The following is a 23,552-nucleotide window of genomic DNA, read 5'->3' on the forward strand; positions in this document are numbered from 1 at the left end:
CTGTTTAACGTGGCTGCTGTAGACTCGGATATGTGTCGTGTTGCGTAACGGCCCCTCATGACGCCGATTCATTTCTAACGTTTACGTATGAAGGAAGAGAGTTGGTGGTAAGCCCTCAAGCGACCATCAAGTCCTTTTTGTTTTTATGTTTTTAACCAAAATTAAGCTACAAATGTTGCCATTTTTTAATTTTATTTTAAACAAAAAAGGCTGCTTTTTTTTTTTTTTTCTTCCTTTGACCGACGTTCCATTCGGTTAATTTTAACATTTCGTGTGTTTGCAGTTACAAAGGCACAGCTCTCATCTCAGAAGGGATTGTTTCTGCCTGCTTTTAAGATGTATTTTATTATTGTACTGTTTTTTTTTTATGTGCTTGTACATATTTAATTAAATATGTATTGTATGAGAAATTAAAAGTTTTTATACAGTCACTTTCTGTTTGGGTCTGTTTGAGTTTTCAGCTTTGACCCTGATTAATGATTCTATTTCCCGGCTTTTAAAATGTTATATTTGGCTTGAAGGAAATAGGAACGCTTCTCCTTTTTTTTAACCGTGTTGGGAGGAGAGAGGTTGAGATTTCGGGGTGGCAGTGCAAGACTTTCAGAGGTCCTGGGACGTTATTTTAAATCTCAGTCATGTGACTTTTTTTCCCAGGGTTATTTCTACAGTGTTTTCAGAAAAAAAAAAAAAAAAACCTTAGAAGCATGTGACCGTCCTCAAACTACAGGTTTCCAGAGCCTGTCTGCTCCTCTTAAGACATTTCTGACATGAGTTGGCCATAATCCAACAGAAGTTTTGCACATTCAAACCGCCTTGCCGTCTGTTTTTGTACGTCAGAGGTCACTCCTCTCTGGACGAGTCTCGTGCCGTGGCGCTGGCGGCCGACCCGGCGCTCTCCCTCGTCCGCTGTAACTCCAGCAGGGCCTGAACGTGGAGACGCCTGAGAGGCTTCACCTCCTCCACCACTGGGAAAACAGAGAAACTTGATTAAAAACCCTGTTAGTTGTCGCCACAAGACTCTGCTGTTACTTCTGTTTTGAACCGAACATACAAGGTGTGACTGTCTCATGATCACGTTTTAATCTATGAAATGGGGCCAGTGGTTTACAATCGCTCTTTTACAACGCTGAAGACGACAGAATATGGAAATACCACCAACGCTGAACAAACCAAACAACGAGTCTGACCTACATCCAGCTCTAATCTACCTCTGCAGATAATGACTTCCTCAAATCGAGGCAGAAGTTGGATGAACTACAAAGACATTTTGTCAGAATAGTGTTCAACAATCCGGAACCAACAGATGGCACCCTGCAAGGCAACTGGTGAGTGAAGAATGCAGTTTGGTTATTTATTTCACTAAAAAAAAAAAAAAAAAATCGACTTTTTTTATTAAATTAAATAGTTGTTGACAGAGTCACGCAGATTGCACAGCCGCTTTGGGGTCTTTCTGTACCTGGATGAAGCCAGTATAAACCAGGGTTTTTCTTTATTAAAACGTCTGATTGTTGTATACACATTGCTTTCCAAATTCCTGAAAATCAGTGCAACGGTACTTCTGACCTGCACTGTCATAGCGTAGCTCAACAGCGCCCCCTGCAGGACGGAGTAGAAACCAATAAAAGAAAGTCTCTGTGACAACAATGTCCAACCTTTGTCGTAGTGCAGCTCGTCCCGGTTCCCGTAGACCACGTAGGTCTCCAGGAAGCCGAGGAGCGCGCCCGTGACCAGGAAGCGGTCGGGCAGGGGAAGACCTTTAATGTAGCGCATGTCCAGGGCGAAGGGGTTGGAGGGCGAGGGCACGGTGCACAGGCACACCAACTCACTGACCACGTCCCACACACGAGTGCCTGGAACAGAGTGAGAAAAGAGCAACTATTTTATGCTACTTTAGCAATTAGACCTTTTGGAATAAACAGTCACTTTTATGGCTGTCTGCACATTTTTTTTTTCCACAGCAGTAACCCCACGCCAAACGCCAACCTCCACAAAAAGGTCAAACTCCAGCGAGGACATCTGCATCTGATTTAGCTCATGGAAAACGGTGCAATTACTGAATCTGGCGTAGGCCAAACAATCCGCGTCCTCCTTGTTAGGATTCCGCGCGTTGTTTCCGTACCTCGCGTCTGCCAGTCGGCGATGGACCTCAGCTTCATGGGCGTGTCCCTGACCATGGAGTCCGTGCCGCCGATGTTGACCAGGCGCTCGTGGTTGGAGCGTATCCAGGCGTAGGGACGGCCGTACTTGACGTAGCCGGCCAGTAGAAACAGAGTGCAGTTCACCTCCTGGACGGGAAGGGAAAGAACAGAAAGATGAAGGCTTCTATCTTTCTTTTCCTCCGCATTGTTTGATGTTTGAGGCCATCTTGCCGGCGGCACTTACTGGCACTGCGATCTCTCTTTCACTTGGAGAAGCTGGAAGAAGATGCTCCTCATTGCTGGAACTCAAAAAAAAAAAACACAAAGGTCAGCCAGAAGCGAGCAGATCAATCAGCCCGGTCGGTTAAAGTTTATTCCAGGGATCACCTGGCGGCCTGTTGCGGCTGCGTCTTGGCGTGAGCGTGCGGCCGAGCGTCCGGTGGGCCCGGAGGGTCCCCGGGCAGGGGGGAGCCGCCGCGGCTGGCCAGGCTGGGGGAGCTGCTGCTGGGGGACACGTCGCTGCTGTTGCAGCTGCTGGTGGAGGAGAAAGACGAGGCTCGGGACACCACGAAGCCCGGGGAGCGCCAGCCCTGGAGGCCCGCATTGGTAAAATAGAACCTTTTATAACCTTTAAAATGAAACTTTAAAGATTTTCTTTGTTGTGGTGCAGAGTATGGTGGACCGGATTGGAGCCTCTTGCGGGCCATTTTTGGCCCACGGGCCTTATATTGAACACAAGCATAGACAAAAGGTGTAGATTAAAAATAATGCATGTTTGATTCTGGAGTTTATGACTGAAGTGGACACATAAAACTGACCAGATCCTCGTTGACGATGGTCAGCAGCAGCTCCTCTTTCCCCCTCAACCACGGTTGGAAGTATTTAAAACCCTGCGACGGAAAAAAAAAAAAAGAGAGAGAAGTTTGATGAGATCTGTTCGTGCAGATGAGCCTCCTATCTTATACGTGGCGAAAGGCTGCGGCCATATCGAATGTAATAAACAACCCAGAGGAAATAAAAACAAAACAACCCCAAAATGAGACGCAGATGTAAAATAATGAGGCACAAAATGCGTTAAAAAAATGAATGCATTCCACCGTAATGGGATGCAAAAATGTCGAGTTTGAAAAACAAGGAAACCACAAAGATTGTGAGCACACATCCAAAACAAGCAAATCAGCCCACAATAGAGAGAGAGAGATGTGAAGCAGAGTCTTGGTGGGATGTGATGGGAGTTTGTTGTTACTGGTGGTCAAACCTGCAGTGACCCCAGTAAAGCCAGGTCACTGAGGAAGTGCTGCAGCTTCCTCCTCTGCTCCCTCTCTCTTTTCTGAGGACACACAGAGAGAGAGAAATCTGAGCCACATCAGGAAGGATGCAGCCCATCTTCACATGCACCCATCAACAACACACAATGCAAATGCAAGGATTAAAAAAGGATGCACAGATTAATTAGCTGCATTTGAAAAAAGATGTCAGGATGGTGGAGGAAGAACTTACACTGGCGCTGCTCATCGTCTCCCTCACAGGCGATCACGACATGTCTGTTTGTTACAGGCTGCAGGGATGCTCTCCTTCCAGATCAGCCTCCTCTCGGGTGTTGTCTTTTTGGTTCCTGTCAGCGTGGAGCTGCAGCGCCTCTGGTGGTCGTCAGGGCGAACTGCAGGAGGCTGAAAAGAAAAAACTTGAACTGGAGTTTGTTATTTGATGTTATTAGAATAAACTTTATCAACGTTGCAGGTTGAAAAGCAACAAAATTCAAATGAATTTCTGTCTGTTTGTTTTGGTTTTGACACACCTGCATTGACCAGTCGAACAGGTGGAAACCAGGACGTGAGTTGTCTCTGACGATGTTTTATCCTCTGCTGAAGCATCAGGGAGGGGAGAGGACAGCCGATCATCTCCTGTTGCTGCTGTGATTATTCTCTGTAGTCTAACCAGTGGTACTTATTAAGCCGTTATTCATGAACAAGCATTGGTTTGAGTTTACTCAAAGATTCCTTGTAATTTTAAATACATTACATGCAAACTCCTGCTCTTTAACCCGTGACTTAAAATGCTGCAAGTCTATGAGGCTTCTCAGTGCAGTTCATTCAAATCAACTGAGCTTGATCATATATCTACACTACCAAGTCTTTCTAACTTGATTTAACTGCTGTAAGATGCAAAGTATCAAAGAGGATGTTTATACTATATAGCGATAAACATAGCTGTATCTCTAAAGTGACGATATGTTTCTATGTGAATAAATATATAATATGGTGGGTTTTTTTAAATGCATTATTAAAAGAATCTTCTTACGAATAGAGTGCAGCGCTTTCATTTGTTTTCAACACATAAACATATGAAGATGTATAAGCAGTGTTTAACTGAAGTAAGGCCCACATCGCCCCTGCTTTGAACCAGCCGCTGTTCTTTCTCGCCTATCGTTCATTTGAATTCAGTTTGAAACTCTCACTTTGTTATAAGTCAGTTGGAAAGTTAATAAAGTGAATTGTTCGAGCAGATGTCCAGATTAGAATTACATTTCTCCCTGCAGCTATGTACGAATATGGTGGGGTAATATTAATCACAAATCAGCTGAGATCAACTGATGAAATACAGTAATCCTCAATACTGACTCCAATCCTGAGAACGGAAGACATCTGATGCAGGTATTTCAGTAAAAAAACAATCATTTTATTAACTTCTAAACAAATCGTCACAATGTGCAAAACGTAGCATCAATCAGTCGTGTAACAAATGACTCAACTATTAAAAAGCTTGATTGGCGATCTTCACAGAAGACGAAGCGAACATTCAGCCTAAAATTTCGAGGATCTGAAGCGGACGAAGAAGGTCCTGATCTCTTTGGGTGAGATGGTCACCGTGAAATCCTGATCCTCGAGCTTCGGACTGTATTTGTCCTCTGCTAGACGGGACAAGGAAAACAAAAACAGGCGAAGGGATTGAAGCAGATCTACTTTGTCATCTGGCTCGCAGTCATTACTCACCGTCCTCCGGTTTATCAGCCGTCTTCCACGTCCAGCGCTGCAGACTGGCGACGTTCCAGGTCCCCGTGAGAGAGCGCTCCTCCAGCTGCGCCACGTCCCCGACGGCCTGGAGGACTTCCTGTCCACACCGGAGGAAAGAAGCAGCTCCGCTCACTGTGGCTCCTTCAAGTCTGAGACTCCCGACTTCTGGTTTGATCAATTTCCATGACATATAAAGTAAAAATACACAGGATGAGGTCGATTTACCTTTAAGTTTAAGGTGACAGGCCTGGAAAGCTCGGGGTCTTCTCCCTCTTCGTAGATGTGCATGATTCTCAACAAGACGCGATCAAAGTCTGGCTCCAAATGCAAAGTCTCACCTGCGTTCATGTTGTAAAAAAAAAAAAAACAAAAACAAAAAAAAAAACAGTTTCACAATCCGATACTGAAATTCAGGAGAAAAGGTAAAGATCGCCTGTAAACCTGAGTGCAGGTTTCTGAGATGCTCGTCGTGATCGGCACTGTAGTTCCACCCGGGAATACTGAAGCTCAGCAGGTGGAGGTTGGGCGGAAGGACCACCGAGCGCACCGGGGAGGGGTTTCTGGGCTCCTTGTCTTGCCATGGTTTCTCTGAGGACACACGAGACGGGGGGAAGCTAAAGCTCGCCGTCCCTCCCAGGTTCCGGACTTTCCGGAGAGTCACTCACGCGGCTGGTCTATGGGCATGACGACGGGCCGGTGCTGCAGCTCCACCGCCTGCCGCTGGTACATCTTGGAGGTGGCGCTCAGGGAGCCGGCCAGCAGCCACAGGGACGGCCTCGCCACGGAGCTGTCGTTCAGGGTCAGGTTGTAGCCCAGGTTCCAGGGCAGGTTGTTCCACAGCCGCCGATGGAGCATGACCTGCGGCGAAACGGCGGCGTTTATGAACTTCTCGTCAGTATACGGGCAGAGAAAACACACCGCCGGTGGTTTCAGCACCTGGAGCTGTCCGCTGTCCTGGCTGCTGACGCCATGAGCGCTGTCGCTCAGCAGCACCAGCCGGCTCCGCTCATCCTGGATGTAGGCCGTCCGAACCATGGGGTAGAAGTTCTGCGAAAAGCGAATCACGAATTGAATTCCTCTTTTAATATCCGAATAAACTTTATCGACTGGAGCGTACCCTCGCCAGAGTGTTGTTGACGTATTTCCTAAACGTCCTCTTCATCATCTGGTAGCCGTTGTCGTCTGTGTACAGAGTTTTGTTGCTCTTCAGCTCAGAGCTGGTCCTGAGGACGACCTCGGTGTTGAGGCGAAGGGGTCCCAGCGAGTAGGTCTGCTCCAGCCTGTAGCACGGCAGCCTGGCCCCAGAGCATTCTGGGACACGGGTGGTGATTGAATAGGCGTAATCTTTATCGTCCTCCTCTCTGGGAAACATCAAAATGAGCGTCAGCGCGTGCGGCGTTGACTAAAACGTCAGAATCAGCCGCGGCCTGGTTCCACTGACCTGTAGAAGTACTGCCTGACCTCTGTGACCAGGGTTCCGGGGATGATCTCCATCTCCACCGCCTTGTAGGCTCGCACGGCCGAACCGTTGGCGCTGAAGATGTAGTTGTCGGAGATCGGCCCCGCCTTGATGTCTCCGTTCGCCTCGTACTCCCAGAAATCCTGCGTCAGCCTCAGCCGCCTTTTTTCTGAGCTGCAAGTGAAGGAAGAAAAATCAAAATTTCAGAAAATGACACTGCAATAGGTTAGCTCATATTCGGACTGGCAGCTCTTACAAATAGGTGATGCTGTGCAGCAGGTTGGTGTCCTGGTCGAACATCAGCTTGTAGCACTCGTTGAGAACGGGAAGAAGCCGCCGGCCTGTTTTCTCCCACTCCTTCACGCGGCGCCTCTCAAACAAAACCCCTTTAGCTTCATAGGCGCAGGCTGATCTGGATTCTCCGCGGCACGGGCCCTCAGAGAACCGGATCGAGTATTTCTTATACTGAAGGCCTCCGAGTTCCACCATCACGAAGAGGTCGTACGAGGCGTTGGACTCTGCCGACCTTTGGATCTGGAGCAGAGAGAGGAGGCGGGAAGGTCTCACACTGCACGTTTTGTTCCAAACTAAAGAGTCGTGCCACATTTCCTCACGTTTTCCACATTAGAAGACGTCATTAAACATCTGTTGAGATCCATAAACAATAAAAAATGTTTGTATGTGAGAGGCTTCTGAAATCATTTGATTATTACTCACACTGAGTGATACAGACTTTTAGCATTATTTCTCCCAGACATTAAAAAGGGAACAATTCTACCTGTGCAGGGACGGGGTGTCCGTCCTCGTCGAACACGGCTGCACTCGGGAACGCCGCCGTGACGTTGATGATGGCGGTGACGTTCCAGGCTAAAGGGTTGTAAACAATGACGTGCTGCTCCAACGGCTGATGGACTCCTGGAATGACAGAAACTGAGGATCGTTACTCCAGAAATAACCTTCATTTCATTCACTCGACAGGATTCTGAGTGGGATTTGACTGCAGGGACGTTTAAACTGCCGCGCTGTGCAATCTTATCATGTGATTCAGACCTCTTCTGTGGTAGCGCCGGTCCAGGAAGCCGGGAACTTCCATATTATGAGGCAGCAGAAAAAGTGCAGCAAGCAGCTCTTCTGCTCCCATCATGCCTTGCAGGAGATGCTGCAGATACATGTCTGCGACTTTGGGAGACTCTGTTCCAGTGATTCCATCATGGTGCTGCACCTAGAAACCAGTTCAACACGTTATTTTTTCAGTACTTCTCTCATTTTCACACTTGTTTGAAGATTAATTTCTTGCTGAAGTACCTCAGACACGGCCCAGCGCAGAGCTCTGAGCTTGTCCAGAGCCCAGGCGTTGGCCACAGGCCCGTCTGGGAAGTCGACTCGATACCTGGCGAAGAGCGTCTCCGCTGCGTGCAGCCGGGAACTGGCCTGTCGGGCCAGTCCTTTCAGGACATTTCTGGAGGCGTAAAACCCCGTCCAGGCCTGGAAAGGCTCTGAAAGACGCAGCAGTTGCTGAACATATCGGCGAGGAGGCGTCCCGTGCGACGTGCGCTCCCCTCCTACCTGTTGAGTACGGCAGAAAGTCCTCATTCCCACGGACGTCCCAAACCAGACCAGACTTGTGGACGGCTTGGAAATACTCGCTCAGGGTGGCGTACTGCACCGTGACCCCGAGCTCCTGGCCGTTCTGGTTGATGTACGCCATCAGGGGGTCCATGTTGGCGAATTGCACGGATGAGTTGTAGAACTGTTTGTCGCAGCCCTGAAACAACAAGGTCTGGAGGTTCAGCAGAACTAAAATCACAAAATGAAAGGATGTCAGTCGTGTCTGCTCACCCACGGCCAGAGCACGTGGTTTGTCCTGAACCACGCCGCCCTCTGCTTGATGTTCTCCGCCATGGTCTTGGCGTAGGCACCGATGGTGTCTTTGGTGACCGGAAGGCTCATGTTGGGGTACACGCCGTCTTTAGGGGGGTCAGGGAACAGGGCCACTCCGTTCCAGTAGAAACCAGAGCTGAGACGCAAGAAGGACACCTTTCAATGAAATCTAACTGTCTGTGCAACTTCAAAGCTTCAATTTAAAGGTTATTATGGCGCTACTGGTGCTGTGGACTGCATGTGACCCCTGAATTAAAATGACTCTGACCCCCCCAGGATCATTCATTCACATGGTGAAAAGTTTCGGTACCTGTTGGAGAACGGCAGGTGGGACGGAGTGCAGTAACTAAACTGGTCCATGGTGTGAGTGAAGATTTCTTGCCGGGCTTTCAAGGAAGGAGACGCTCGCCACACAAACTGTAGTTTCTGTAACAAAACAAAGACAGAACAAACAGTAGCATCTCCTCATTTCTGAACTAGTAGTAGATTCATATATAATTATGATTAGTAAATAATATGATGCTCCTCGTATTAAACAGTTTTTTCGCCACCTTGTTCTTCTGCATGCTGTCCTTGAGGTCGTAGTCGATGCGGGAGATCAGGTGGGCGTTGAACCCGGCCAGGGCGAACAACACCGGCGAGGTGGTGGAAGCTCCGAACGGATCCACGTGCCAGGAGAACTGCGGCCGGACGCCGAAGGTCTGGTACAGGAAGCCGTGGCCCTCTGGAGCAACGGAGATGTTCCGGAGAGGTCATTACTTACAGCAGAGGGTTTAAAGGGGCAGGAAGCACGCTGCTGTACCTGTCATCTGCAGGATCTCGTCATTTAGATCGGTCACGGCCTCGTCGTGCATCACTTGGCCTCCGATGATGAACTCCAGGCGACCTTCTTTAACAAGCTGTCGGACCTTCAAAGGCATTTGTGAATAAAGAGAAATGAACTGCTAAACGGCGGCAAAAACACACAAATAGGTCTCATTCAAGGAGATGGAAAATGTGTCAAAAAATGTTTATTCAAGTGAAGAACTGAAACGTCATTCACGATGCTTCTGCATTCTTACCTGCTTCTTGTGGGAATCGGTGGCCACGGTGTCCCACCACAGCCGGAAGAACTCCTGCTCCACGGCGATGAACCTGCGCTCTCTGTGCTTCCACAGCTCCTCGGTCACACTGCTGTACACGTTGGCTGCATAAGCATGCATGCTCTCCTGTAAAAAAAACAAAGAAAATAAAGGTTTATCCACAATGAAGAACACACTGCAGTTTTACGTTATTTATAAAAATTTCAAATAAGATTCAAACCACGGATCTGTAGTTCCAGCCAAATACAGTCTCAAAAATAAAATAACGTTTTTGTGTCAAAAAAAAATTAAAAAAATTAAAAATTCATAGCAAATCAAAATTGGGTAGCACTTTACTTGAAGCATCCGGTATAACACATTATAAGTAGTTATAAACACTCAAAAATGATCACAATGCTTTATAACCCACCCTACAGCATAGGGTTAGGGTTAGGGTTAGGGTTAGGGTTAGGGTTAGACACCAGGTCTTGGCATTGTGATCATTTATAAGTGTTTATAACTATAGCTACAAGTGCTATAATGGCATTATAATGCTTTATAAATGTACTTATAATGTGTTATACTGGGTGCTTCAAGCAAAATGTTACCCAAAATTGTATTTTGACGGTAATACCATTTCACAGTAAAATGAAAGCTTACTCTCAGAAAAAAATTCACTGAGTTGTAAAAAAAAACAAAATCCCAAAACACCTTGGAAAGATAGACTGAAGTGTAATTCTGCAATAAAAAAGAATACTAAAAATGAAATAAAGCCTTTTTGAGTCACGATGTGTCACTTGTTGGTAAAAATAAACTTCATGAAATATGATCTTTAAAAGCAATCCCTTAGAATTCCTAAGACTTTATGAGACAAAAAAAAAATTATTAAAAAAAGAAACTTGAGGTATCAATTGGTTGCCTTGACACGTGGCAAAAGAAACAAAAGATTAGCAGCAGTCACTATTTCTTACATTAAATTGTTTATGGTGGTGAAATACCTGCAAAGAATAGATCTTGCAAAAAAAAAACTATGACGTGTACATGTACTTTGACACAAATGGATTCAGTGAGCAGATGTGGACAAGTCAGTAAAAAACATTTATAGATGCAATATTCTTGACTGATCTTAAAAAAAGTCATGGAAACTTATTTTAATAAAATTTCCTCATCTTAGATCCAATTGCCACTTTGCAAGTCTCAGATACAGGCTGTGTGGGGTCAGTAACAGTAGCGTTTATCTAATTTTAAAGTGAACACATTAATCTCACCTGAATGGTGTAAACCCAGCCAACATCCATGTGACTGTGGGGAATCACAAACGTCTGGATCGGCTGGTTGTTGTCCGTCACAGCACGAGAACAACAGCAGTAAACAATAAACACGACCACCGTGGCAAACTTCATCTTTTTTGACGCATAAAGAAAGAAAAACACCAGCTTCCTTGTTACTGTTATTTATTTTTGTCAGCAGCATGTGACACTTTAAGTACGGAAGCCCGTCCGGACCAAACAAGTGCGCGAAGTCGGGCGTCACGTGACCTGTAACCCGGAAGTCGTCACTGTAAACACTGTGTACGTTTTGGAGGTGAGAGAGAAGTTTCCACATGTAACAGAAAAAAAAATGTCCAAAACACCAAGATAGCGCTGATTTTCGGAGGCTTCGTGACCGCCGTGGCAGCCGCGTTCTACCCCATATTCTTCTACCCGCTCACGCACAAACACGAATACAGTAAGTAAACCCGCAGCCTCACATAAAGGACATTTTCATTATGTTCATGCTTTACTATTCTTGATTTACGTTGCGAAACAGAGCTAAAATAACGTTTATGTGATTAATGAAATTATGTAAGTGTTTACTAACAAATCAACGCTGATCTAAACATGTTTTCATAAAAACTGCTCGTGAAATAGCATTAAACATAACTATAAAGGTCTTGTTCCATGTCAAAGGTCATGTTTCAGTGAGACATTAGGACTGTATTTGAATATTAGGCGTACATTCCTATTTTAAACCAATATGTGCGTGTGTGATTGCGCGCGCGCAGATTGCTAGATTGATAGAATTTCTTATTATAGATGTTCTTGTTTTTGTATAATTTAATTTTATGCACGTTCTGACATTTCTGCAACGCATTAATAATAATTTCATTTAGTTAATTGATTAATTAGTCACTTAAATAATCAGTACCTTCGATTTATCTCAAATGTGTATTTACATATTGTTGCAGAAATGTTTTCACCTCAGATGAATGTTTTACTTGACGAAATGTCAAAACACATTTTAGTTCAGGGGCCACACAACGCAGTTAATTCTCTGTAGGCTGGGCCAGGAAAATTGTGCCATAACTATCTTTATATTTAAACTTGTTTGTTGTGGTGTAGAGTGTATGTTTTTAAAATGTCTCTTTATCCAAATCTGAACAAACAGTTCTAAAACTTTCTGGAAACCCGACATTACGCCAATTTTAACAATGCAAAATGTGTCAAAAATGGGGTAAAAAAGCTTCTTTGAGCATTGCTGTTTAATGAAATTTAAGTTCATGTTGCTGTCCACACTGTGAAAAAAACTCACTATTTCATGTCTTTAGTTTCTTGTCACAATAATGGACACAATCACTCAAGAGTCAAGAATTTAGTGAGATATTATGAGTTCTTGTTAGACTGTTCCTTTAGAAACTTACATATACAAATATATCTAACTTGTTATCAGCAACGATATCATTCATTCTGGGGTGTTTATATGCTCTTGCATCACTGGTTTCAATAAGATAGGACCATATAATGAGATAAATGTTGGCCAGTAAATCAATAGACATCTTCCTATTGACAGAGTCCTTAGTGTTGGTAAGTGGTTGTGCTTCATGTTATATGTACTGAGATATTTTATTACAAATAAACATACTTAGTGGGATGTAGCCTTTTTGCGGCGCGCCAGTTTCCAAGAGCACAAAAGGAAAGTTCAAACCATCAATATGTACATAAAGCATAAAAACACAAAGACGAGTGACGCCGGGAAAACTCATGAAGTTACCAATTGTGGTTTTCAACTTCTGCCTGAAGTGCTCCACTTATTGAACGGCCCCTTTAGTCCAGAGCCAGTCCTGGCCGGGACGATGGAAAGTCAGGATATACATTGGACCGGAGAGCTTCGAGACGAGCAGTGAAGGCTGATGATAAGCAGCTGCAGCGTCTGAAACCTTCAAATGTCTGACTGGAGTGCTGCTGTTGCAGGAGAAGTCCAGAAGATGAACCGGGCGGGAATCAACCAGGCAGATGTGCAGCCTGTGGGTAAGTCAGGCCTTCAGGCACTTTTAAATCCCCCAGATGAGGTCAAGTGGAGAAAATCCATGAACCTCAACCTGCTGGGAGAGTATACAAACTCCAGACAGAATCGCCCCCAAGCTCAACTTGGACTCGAACCAGGGGTATTCACACAAGTGCTTTCCACTACACCACCTCCTATTTATTATTGTCCTAATATGTTGCAGAAGAGTCATGTGTTCTTTTACTGGCAATAATTAAAAAAAAGGAGAATTGAGCATTTTCAGCATTAAGGATTAATAAGTGTTGTTCAGACTGAACCATCAGGAATAAATCCAGCAGTTTTTATTCAGTTCCCTCAAACACACATTTTAGACAGTACACATCTACATCTCCTTTTTATTGTTTTCAATTGCCTTCATAATAATAATAAAAAGCTGTTTATAGCAATTAATAGTTCTGCACAATAGGTACAAAATATTTTCTCTTCAACCTTATAGCTGTGATCGGTTTCTATGCCTGATTTATGGAATCACAACTCTGTTTCTTTCTCTTTTCCAACCTGAAGGAGTGAAGATTTGGTCCGATCCTTTCAAGTCTACCGGAAAATGACGCCCAGATGAGGATCCGCTGCACGAAAATGTGTCTTTTGTTGAGTGGTTTACTTGCGTGTGAGTGACTGATTTCCAGAGCGTGTGTGTTATGATTGCAACTGTTTAAATTAAAGTTTGACCAACCTAAATCTGTGGTCGAGTCTGGTCGCCTGACATTCTGCCACACGGGGGCGCTCTACACCCACATGTCGTCCCAAAACACCAGCCAATGTTTTGTTTGTGAGTTTTAGGTATTTCTGTACAAACTTTTTCTTTTTTCTTTTTTTTTTCTTTTCCACAAGCCTTGCTTTGGAATGCAGCTTTTAGGAGATTTTAATAAAATACAGAGGTTTGTTTACCCCCCTCTCATTCACGAGAATCTCTCTTGACATCTTATTTTGATTTAGTTGATGCGAGAGTCATAAAATGGGTTCAGCAGATGAGGGACAATGTCCAGTGGTGTGCGGTATCATCTTCCAGAATGGAAACAGTAGAGACGGAGTTATTCCAGGACACATCACTCTGTATTTCATTTCCCCGGCGCAGTCCCGGGGTTTAACGGCTGCTAAAACGGCACGGCATAAAATGGCATGTGACCCCGGCTGTGTTTGTTGCCCATAGGCCGAGCGGACGGTGCAGAGCTCCACTGATCTTCTCCCTCGAAATCCAGACCGTCCTTTACGAGTCCTCGGATGCTGTAAAAGCGCAGAATTCCAAAAGTACCATATTTTTTTTTCCCCCCCCTGTACTTTTGCGGTTTCCTGACATTGACCAGCATCCCCTTCCAGAGCTCGCTCCATCAAAGTCCTGTTGAGGGAAAGATAGATTAAGAAACAGCTAAAGCATGTGTTTATAGTCCTTCGGAGATGCTGCGTTTTAGAGTTGCCCTTAAATCTTTCACGGTCCGAGATGTAGGCCTGTACTTTCAGGCTTTTAGGGCCGTCCGTGAGGCCCGGTGCCAGCGAAGCTCGCCGCGCCGGCCAGCAAAGGCCACTCTCCTTCACAACCCCCCAATCAACAAGCCCCATTGTTTATGAGAGGTTGTTATTGTTGGGCTGCATTCAGAAACAAGAGAAAACTCAAGAGCACTGCAGTGCAGAGGCGTCCAAAGTAAAGAGAGCAAGGGGTGAGGGGGTGGTTAAAGAAAAAAAACAACCCCCCCCCCCTCCAAAAAAAAAAAAAAAAAGAAAAAAACCAAAAGCAGAAATTCCTCTCATTCCCTGCTGGTGTTTTCCAGATTCCTCAAGCGACAGCTCCTCGGCTGTGCGAGTGAAGTAAGCAACCAGAGGGGAAATTGAAGCGAGCGGCGAGAGGAGAGAACCCGCATTCTTGAGGGGACGCGTCACCTACAGACAGAATAGCAAAGACACTCAATCTGGGTTACTTTGCCTGGCGGTGTGTAACAGGTTGTGCAGCCTGGCTCCTCGACCCGCTTCCTCACGGTCCTGCCTTAACATGAATCAGTGCGACGTTTCGTTCCAGACTGGAGCGTGTGCCCGTCTCTTTTCTCCTCCAGCCCTTGAGCCAAGCTTTTATGGTTCCGTCTTGTCCGCTGCTCTTTACGTCCCATTCACCGGGACATGTAGATAGACACCCATCTCTATAAAACATTCAATAGGGTCGCAGCTCGCTATAAAGCAGCGCCGACTCAAACAATGTCGCCTCCGCTGCACTTTTACTATCCTGCTATTAACCCATCACACAAATCTCTGCCCCTCTATTGGGGAGGGGGGCGTTTGGAGCAGTTTGTCGGGCAGATAATTGGCGAGGGTTCGGAGTAATCGCCATGGGAACATGGGTCGGTGTTGCAGGAGCAGCGAGATCGCGTTTGGGAAAGGTTGGGATGGCACAAGAAAACGTATTGTTCTATTACAGAAAGATACATTAACTCATAAAGGATTAGTTTGTTTATGTAGTCCTGTGTTCTGTAGCATAAGGGGCCATTGAAGGGGATTCTGGAGCAGAACATGACACTCGAGCACAGAGTGGTCGTACCGAGGTGTCTTTTTCCCAGAAGTCTAAAAGTGAAATGTTGCCGGTTGCTCGACTGAAACACCCTGACACACTTTTAATGGCGTTCGTCTATATATTTACTTCGCTGCGAAGAATCTCCAAGAAGATCACATGAAGACGGCCTCAGATCATTCACACTGAGTTCTCCTAAACCGACAAAGCTACGTTAAAACAGTGCGCCGGAGTGTTCCACACATTCTTGGGTCGGCAGCTGTGGAAATTGAGATTACAGGTCTGAAGCAGAGGTCTCTCAACAGGCGGGCCGCTGCACTGGCAGTCGGGTCCGGAGGCGAGCGGGGTTGCGTTTGAAGGCCGAAGAGGAGAGAAAGCGAAGAAGGAACCCAGTATCAACCCCCCCCCACCTCACCAACGCTGTGGTTGTGGAGCTTACTGGAACTCCAAACATCGTGTGTGTGCTTTTGTGTTCTGTTCGTGTTTTTTTTTTTCTTTTTTGCCTGAAGCGGGACCACAATAGATGATTATGGTTTGTTTCGGCTTGCGTCGCCTTCGCCCGGTCGTGAAGGCATTGCAGTTCAGGGCTGCGGTGTGTCGAAGGGGGGGAGGGGGGAGGGGGATGGTGGGGGGGGGCACAGCGCAGTGCTGTGTTGTTGTGCCTTTGCTCTTGTTTGCTGGTGTGACTTTGACTCGCACAGGCACTCCGAGCACGTCTTGCAGCCACTTGGCCGCATGTTGTGCGTTTTTTTTTTTTTTTTTTTTTTTTGCCTTCTAAAGTCTATTATTAGCCGAACCCGAATGAAAGTGGCAATTCTCGTAGTAATTAGCACGGCTCTTGTTTTCGACTAGAAGTTAGCCATCTTTGTTTCTCTAAAGAAGTTTGGAAACACGTGGAGAGAAGACACTAAAATCACCTAGCCAGCAGCTATAAATCCATATTCAGACAGAAGGACCTCACACACGTGCTCTTAAGACGTATTGAAATAACAGAACACACCTAATAATCCCGAGTGTTTATGGGGGGAAAGTCATTGTGGTCCTCAGGCGACCGGCGACTGATTCAGCACCTCTGAATGAGGTAATGTGGCTCAAAGCGAGCCGGAGGTCTGCCGCTTGGCTCCGGTTCACGTATGGATCTGCAGAGGAAACGTCTGAGCAATTAGCTGGAGCTTAATGCTGGAAAGTAAAACTTAATATTTCCTCTTTTTGTATATTATCATCTTCTTTTATTTTTTTTTCTTTCTTTTTCTCAAAGGAGAGGAAAATCTTTGTTATGGACCGACCGCATCGCGCACGCCATCTTTCCCTCATTTACCGTGTTGTCCCATGTTCCATTGATTTCCCCCGGTCAAAAACCACAATTGCATTTCGCCGACTGATTACCAGACTACCACACGCACGCACGCACGCACGCACGCATACACTGAGTTATTACTGTCGCCCATCCTAAACACACATCATTACACCGTGGCAGTCTGCGCCCGTGTGAAGGCTCGGCCGTCAATCAGGGTTACGGAGCAGGTTTTCCGTTTTTACGGCCCCGTTATAATCTTCGAAATTTCTTATGCACTAAAACGCCGGGGCAACTGTTGATTTAGGCAAGGTGGCGGCCGGAGCGGGCCAGAGCTGTAAGCAATCATGCTGTTCTCTCGAACCTCTTGGAAAAGAGAGAGAGAAGAGGAAGGAGAGCCGGAGTGATTTATAAGGCACCTTTAATGCTTGACACATTCATTCTCAAACATAAGTCTGCAGCCGATCAAATCCAGTGCTTACATCAAAAAAAAACATTCAAATGTCTTTTTTTTTAACACTCAGAGGAGTCATTTTTTATTCATATTTCCTGGCACGCCACATTCCCCCCCCCCAAGTCAAAATAAACAGTTTAACCCCGAGGCGGCGTTTTAAGAATCACACTGTGAACAATACAGAAGGTATGCGATTTCACGGGGCCTTTTAACGGCACGTAATGCAATAAAGATTGATAAAATGCGCGGTGCTGTGATCTAATATGACATACCGGGTCTTGTTTTCGTTGGAGTCCGTGTGCGGCGGGACTGGATGACTCACAGCGTCGAAAATATTCACAATACCCTGCTATTTTCATTCAGCTACATGAGCTCCGGCGTGTTATTAGTGGTTTTCGCTCTGAGCTAATTAACTCAATAAGTCAAAGGTTATATCCTAATGGGCGCGGCGGCAGCTGCTGTAGGGGGATTAAATACTTTCAATAGGTAATAAGCATCCAGAGTGGTAGCGGTGACTCATATTTGGAGTGTATTTTTAAGTGTAAATGGCGTGTGTGGGTGAGCAGACAAGATCTGCGTCTGGCTTCCTCGCGGGTTTTCATTAGAGCCTCACGGATGACAACAGAATATATGACTTGGCTCCGGCCGGGAATTCTGGGAAAGTCCATGGAATTTTGGACGCCTTGACGGAACACAGCTGTCTGCTTTTGGACCGTTCCACACCGAAGAGAGGAGGAGGAGGAGGAGGGAGAGGAGGAGGAGGAGGAGGAGGGAGGAGGTAATCCTCCTGCAGTGTGCGTCCCTGTGTGTTTGTGTGTGTGTGTGTGGTTTGTGGTAGGCCTTAAGGACATCCGCAGGGAGCTGACCCAGAACAATGACAGTTTTACAGCACAGCACCGGGCTGGCAGGCCAGGCGGGCTCACATGTGGCTAATATCAAGCAAAGAGCAGAATCTCGCTGAGCAGATTGGACCCACCTGACTCCTTCTGATAATCAGCGGAGGATGATAATCTGTGTATTTCTGACCCAGACCCCAAATCTGTTCTATCTGATCAATGCATTGTATAATCAGACAATCCATAAGAACATCCCATCATAACGATGGCATCTCTTGTGCCGTTGGGTTTTGCCTTCTGCGGGAGTGTGCATCGCTGTGTGTGCAGCTGTTGCTCTTGCGTGCCAGAAAGTAAAGTTCACAAATGTCGCTGCTGCGAATTTTCACAACGAGTCATTGTGCAAGCTTGCGTTTTCGCAACACTTTTCATTTTGTTTGAATTTCACAAAGTGATAAGTGTCGAATTTTTAAAATCGGCGCTTGCAGAGATCCGACGGCGACTTTGGGGAATCAGAGTGGAGTTTGAACACCGAGGATGTACGACTCGACTGTTGCAAGACTCGACTCCCGGCGGACCGAGACGCAACATTTGAGCTTCGAGTGTTGCTAAAATCCTTTTTAAAAAAAGTGGAGCAAAACGTGACTTTAACAGCTGTGGAAGGAAAATGTTTCATTGTCATGTCACTCTAACTTTTGGCGTTTGGGTACCTGAGAGATTTGCAGCTGACTTGGATTTTCCTGGACTCATCTTGATGCGCATTTGAGAATTTCTTGAGGAACTTGAGCTTCGAAAGAGTTGTGTTTGGATGTTTTCTTACTGACTGGAGACCTGAGGTGAACCTTATAAAGCACCGAATCAGACTTATCTCGGAAATATTTAGGTAAATCTATGCAAAGTTTGATCTGTTGCTCTTTAGAAAAGGTTATTTCTCTTCGTTTTAACCACTGGGGACTCCACACAGAATACTACTTGAGAACTTTGTTGAACATTAGGTGCACTCATGACCTCACTCGAACTTGTCTCAGATTACTTGAACTTGTCCCGAAAACCCAAAAGTCGGCGCACTGGGAGGCCTCCGAACGGTTTTAAGGCAGGCTCAGAGACGGAAATGAAGAGATACAACTTCACTTATTATAAGCAGCAGAGCAAATGAAATGCTCTAAATGTGTGTCATTTGACGAAAGAGGCATTTCAGGGAAAACCTCAGGAGGGAACTATTCCGTGTATTTCCTTGAAATCTCAAGCTTAACATCAATTTTAATATATCTTGCATCAGTGCTTTGGAGTGTTTGTGGTTGAAACAGCACGATCCCGATCCCACCGGCATTAAGGAACTGAACAACACAATGCAAGTCAGCTAATGAGCCTTTGTGGGTGGAATTCCTTTCCAAGCTCTTTCCCAGCGGAGCCCCGTCGACTCACACTGCGACCGAACACTTTCTGCTGCAAAGCGTTGAAATCAGACTCGAAACTTGATTTGGACTTAAAAATTGAGCTCCATCTACAAAATCTGCAACCCCTTCAAAACGTGATTCGGTCTTGTATATAAGAACAAGAGCTTTGCCAGGAAAATCTGTTACTCCTGACCCTCAAAGAATCTCTGAATATCGTGAAAACAAGACAGGCGACCGAGCTGCCGAAGACAGTTCCATAAACTTTAATGCAGGATTGTGGAAATCCTATTATTGTGTCCCTTTGAAATACTTGAAGGCTTTTGGAAAGGATCATCTTTCCACGACTGCTGAAGAACTTCATTATTTCCTTCATTTGTTTGCCTCGACGTGCAGGGGAAGGTCAGAAATAGACCTTGGTCATGTCGTGTGCATAACCCCAAACCTAACCGCAGGATTAAATCGCACCCATATGCCCCGATGTCGGGAGGAAATTTTGCAGAAGCGATCGAGTTGCATACATAAACCTCATCCTCGCATTCTGTCCAGAGGGTACGCTCCTGCCATTTAATGCCATCCACTGAGGAAAGCCACCCGGACATAAAAGTAGAATGATATCCCACCTGAGCTGCAAATGATCTCTCCCTTCAGGCTGCGAGCTTACTTTGTGGTCTGCCTCTTCCCTGCTCCCTCCTCTCCTCATTCATCCGTCTGAGCTCCATTCAGAGAGAGAGAGAGAGCGAGAGAGAGAGAAACAAACCACATGTTTCGGGGAGGAATCCCAAATGGGCAGCGTCCCAGACCAAAGTACCTCCAGCTCTCCTGCCCCCTGGCATCGCTTAGCTCTACCCTGTCATTAAGGACAGGCCTGAATGGTTTGCGTTGGAACGGAGCCCTCCATTAGATCAGGATGGGCGCAGAGGGGAGACGACGGGGGGAATGATGTCACCTCAGGTCGGGGGGCTGGAAGTGGGTTTGGGACCGGTGCCGCCTCCGGGCGCTAGCTGCAGGCGACGGAATGCGGCGCGTCTGATCTGTATCTGGAGGAGTATTTTTGGTTCACGTCGCAGGTACTGAAGCAGAGGCGTGTGGGTTCGCGAGGACGTGCGGTCGGAAAAGCACGGCCTGTTTTATGTTGCGTTCGCTCTTTGTTTCAGTGTTTCTTTAGTGGGCGGATGGTTGAATGAATCATTTGGACGGAGGCTGAGGTATCAGGGAGAGTGGTTTGGTTTGGGGAGGCGGGGAGAAAAGGGGGGAGGCGAGAGAGAAAGAAAACCAACTTGTACTTGTGGCTTTTAGGACTCCTAATGCACCAACTGCTCAGTGATTTTCAGAAGCGTACAAAGTGCAGCTGCAATTAGCTCCTACGCTAATGACACGTCTGATCAATCTTCATATGGAGTCTGGAGCTTTCAGTAGCTTTAGACTAAACCTTATTTTCTTATAATCTCCCTTGTTTTTTTTTTCTTTTTGTGCAATTTATACTCATAAATCAAAAGGAACAAATAATTCCGGGTGAAATAAAAGCATCACACCGGAGACTCTACTGCGAAACTTCCTTTTCTCCTAACTTTTCACTGACGTGTTCGTCGCGGACTTCGATCGGATCGATTCGCGTTGAAACAAAACAAGCTGCAGCAGTGACGGTGCATCTTTTTGATGCACGCCATCTTCTGAGCGAGCGAACTGACCGCAGACGGCTTAATGTGAGGCCGAGCTGATGGATCTGTTAATGGCCTCGGAATGAGAAACAGCTTACTGTACGGAAGCACAATCCGTCAGTCCTCGTACAGGAGACTCAGTATTAGTCACAATCGCTGCTGGAAATCACTAAAGTTTCCGTGCCTTTCTTACGACTTCATTCATAAAGAGCAGCACAGTACAGCATCACTTTCACTGGTAACTAGTGGGTTTTTTTTTTGTGACTTGTAAAGTGAGTGTGAGGAGGTTTTCTCATTTTCAATAACTTGCACTGCAGCAATCCTTCACTTTCACCAATGTGTTTCCGAAGCGCTTCCAGTTCTGAGCCAGCAGTCAGGCATGCACGCTTCTCATATTAACACATTCATTCCTCGTGCAAACGGCACAGGAAGTGGACTCGCTGTGCACCGCCGGTGTTGTTTCGCATATTTATTGCAACTTTTCTATTATCTCTGCCTCCAATAATATTTAGATGGAAGGGGACTGATAGCAGCAAGAGTTCCAATAACAGAGATTAAGTGCTCTGGGGGTGATTGTGAGACGTTTCTGAGCGGAGAGGCGTCTGCCTAAGTAAACCCGGCCCAACACCGAGGAGCTGCGCTGTGGAACGCAGCGGTGAAACCGGAGAGCCAGTTTGGGGAATAGCCCAAGGGAGATGGGCTCAGTTTTCCAGAAAGCCTCTATCTCCAACGATATGTAGTGTGATTTGGGGTGTGTGTGTGTGTGTGTCTGTCTGTGTGTGTGTACGTGTGCGTGCATGTCTGTAAAACAAGGGGAAGTGGATGGAGGGCTTACAGAACGGCTAAGTCAGGAAAACAAGTCTCAGGAAACCTTATACCTCGCTCTGGCACCGACACAGACGTTCTTTCTCTCTCTCTCTCTCTCTCTCTCTCTCTCTCTCTCTCTCTCTCTCTCTCTGTCTCACTCTTTTCTCTCTGTCTCTCCCTCCACCAGTCGTCTGTCCCGCTGTATCTCTCTTGCCCCTCTGTTTGCCGTTTTCTGTGCTGCAGGAAAAAGGAGTGAAGAGCAGGAAGAAAAGCTGGACACTCGGTGTTGTTGGTGACCTTATTTGGAGTCAAAGGCCCCTCTTTTTTCTGGATTAGAAAGAGGGATCTCGTCCTCTTCCACACATTCTGCTGCGCTGCAGTTTTTGCTGAGAGACTAATCAATGAGCAGGATTTCATGTTTGCATTGTTTCGCAGTCTTTTCTTTTTTCATGGCCACCAGGGGTTGTGTTACATGCTCGAAGGGGGAAATCCTGGTATTTTCAGCTGCTTGCACTCAGAGCGTTCACCGCGAGAGGCCACTAAATCCCACGTGTCCCTCATCATTTTTGCACTCTTCAAGAAAAAAAAAAAAAAAAAAATCTGTCTGGAGCAGCAGAACATGTATCAGAAGATGAAGCATCGGTGGATGCCGTTTGAAACCGTCTTTGTTTCGCTTGCCGTAGCGCTAATGTAAATCACAGTAGCTTCTCAATCACACGCGCTCCTGCCGTCACTCGTTTATCTCATTTCTTTTCCACTATCTCTGATGCCTCAGCCCCCTTTTCCTCTTTCCACTGCTTTTCCATTCCTTTCTCCATCTTTTCCTTTTGCTCATTCCCTGTTTCCAGATCCCTTCACCCTTCTTTCCACCTCCGACAACAAACACACCATCCCCTGACCGAGCCAGTCATCCCTCTTGCTTTCTTTTTTTTTTTTCTCTTCTTCTCTTTCCGATTGTTTGCTGCCATGTTTTTCCTTCACCAGATCTTTCATCCTCTCCCCGACACCTCATTCCCCCCTCGCCGTACTCCTTCTGTTTCCCTCCATCTATCACTCTCGGCCCCCTTGTTTTCCACGTCTCCAACGCGCCTCTCCACCTTATCAGTTTGTCCTCTCTCTGCTCCGCACAGCTCTTCCCTCTATTTCCCTCTTTACCCTTCCTCCTCCTTCTCCGGCATCCCCCCCCCCCACCCACCCCACCTTCCTCCTCCTCGTCCTCCCTCGGTGTGTCTGCGAGGGCAGCGAGTGGTCAGGCCTGCCTGCAGGCATCGACAGCACAGGGCCGCTGCCTCGGGCTGTCTGTGTGTGTGTGTGTGTGTGTGTGTGTGTGTGTGTGTGTGAGACTGATTGGCGCGGCGCCCAGATCCACCTCCTGTGGTGAAACTCACTCCTTTTTCTTTCTCGGCAGTCTGGACGGCTGCCCAGACTGACCCTCGCAAAACACGCACGCACGTACTGTACACAGATTTGCGAACATGTTCGCGGACAGGCCGACTGGCACGCAGGCGAGGGCCGTCCGCGCACGCTTTGGACACGCTAACGTGCACTTACTGAAAAGACCGGAAGACTGGATGATTTTCTTTAAGTGTGCAAATAATAACTCTTTTGATATTGGTTATTTAAAGTCATCTATATTGGACATCATCATCATAACAAAGCCAATGCACATAATAGCATGTAGGTATTCAGTGTGTGTGTGTTTGAGAGTTTTCTTGGCAGCAAGTGTGTATGCACAATG

General features: G+C 46.3%; 3 protein-coding genes across 5 annotated transcripts; 1 reads left to right on the forward strand and 2 right to left on the reverse strand.

The window, feature by feature from the left end:
- Positions 1-234: 234 nt before the first annotated feature.
- Positions 235-3,702, reverse strand: LOC115384888 (uncharacterized). 2 transcript variants are annotated; one of them, XM_030087065.1, is made up of 8 exons: positions 3,639-3,702; positions 3,397-3,468; positions 2,957-3,028; positions 2,526-2,728; positions 2,383-2,443; positions 2,120-2,285; positions 1,653-1,850; positions 235-965 (listed from the first exon to the last, which is right to left on the reverse strand). In XM_030087065.1, exons 1-8 carry the CDS (start codon positions 3,651-3,653, stop codon positions 841-843), a joined length of 912 nt encoding a protein of 303 aa, XP_029942925.1. In that variant the 5' UTR covers positions 3,654-3,702; the 3' UTR covers positions 235-840. The 2 variants fall into 2 exon arrangements, with proteins under 2 accessions (XP_029942925.1, XP_029942931.1); XM_030087071.1 differs by having other exon boundaries at positions 2,383-2,437; positions 3,639-3,701.
- A 1,107-nt stretch (positions 3,703-4,809) lies between these two features.
- Positions 4,810-11,021, reverse strand: man2b2 (mannosidase, alpha, class 2B, member 2). 2 transcript variants are annotated; one of them, XM_030087057.1, is made up of 19 exons: positions 10,822-11,021; positions 9,554-9,700; positions 9,295-9,400; positions 9,044-9,216; positions 8,803-8,918; positions 8,451-8,628; positions 8,178-8,376; positions 7,917-8,107; positions 7,662-7,833; positions 7,390-7,526; positions 6,868-7,145; positions 6,594-6,785; positions 6,270-6,513; positions 6,089-6,199; positions 5,818-6,010; positions 5,594-5,740; positions 5,378-5,490; positions 5,132-5,249; positions 4,810-5,046 (listed from the first exon to the last, which is right to left on the reverse strand). In XM_030087057.1, exons 1-19 carry the CDS (start codon positions 10,954-10,956, stop codon positions 4,943-4,945), a joined length of 3,054 nt encoding a protein of 1,017 aa, XP_029942917.1. In that variant the 5' UTR covers positions 10,957-11,021; the 3' UTR covers positions 4,810-4,942. The 2 variants fall into 2 exon arrangements, with proteins under 2 accessions (XP_029942917.1, XP_029942913.1); XM_030087053.1 differs by having other exon boundaries at positions 4,810-5,049.
- An 82-nt stretch (positions 11,022-11,103) lies between these two features.
- Positions 11,104-13,648, forward strand: smim20 (small integral membrane protein 20; the record flags this gene model as incomplete). Its single annotated transcript, XM_030088421.1, has 3 exons — positions 11,104-11,281; positions 12,784-12,840; positions 13,382-13,648. Coding segments are annotated over 3 exons (279 nt in total), but the record flags the coding sequence as incomplete, so codon positions are not given.
- Between the last annotated feature and the right edge of the window lie 9,904 nt (positions 13,649-23,552).

Source organism: Salarias fasciatus, chromosome 3 (assembly GCF_902148845.1).
Source record: "Salarias fasciatus chromosome 3, fSalaFa1.1, whole genome shotgun sequence".
Classification (NCBI taxonomy): domain Eukaryota; kingdom Metazoa; phylum Chordata; class Actinopteri; order Blenniiformes; family Blenniidae; genus Salarias; species Salarias fasciatus.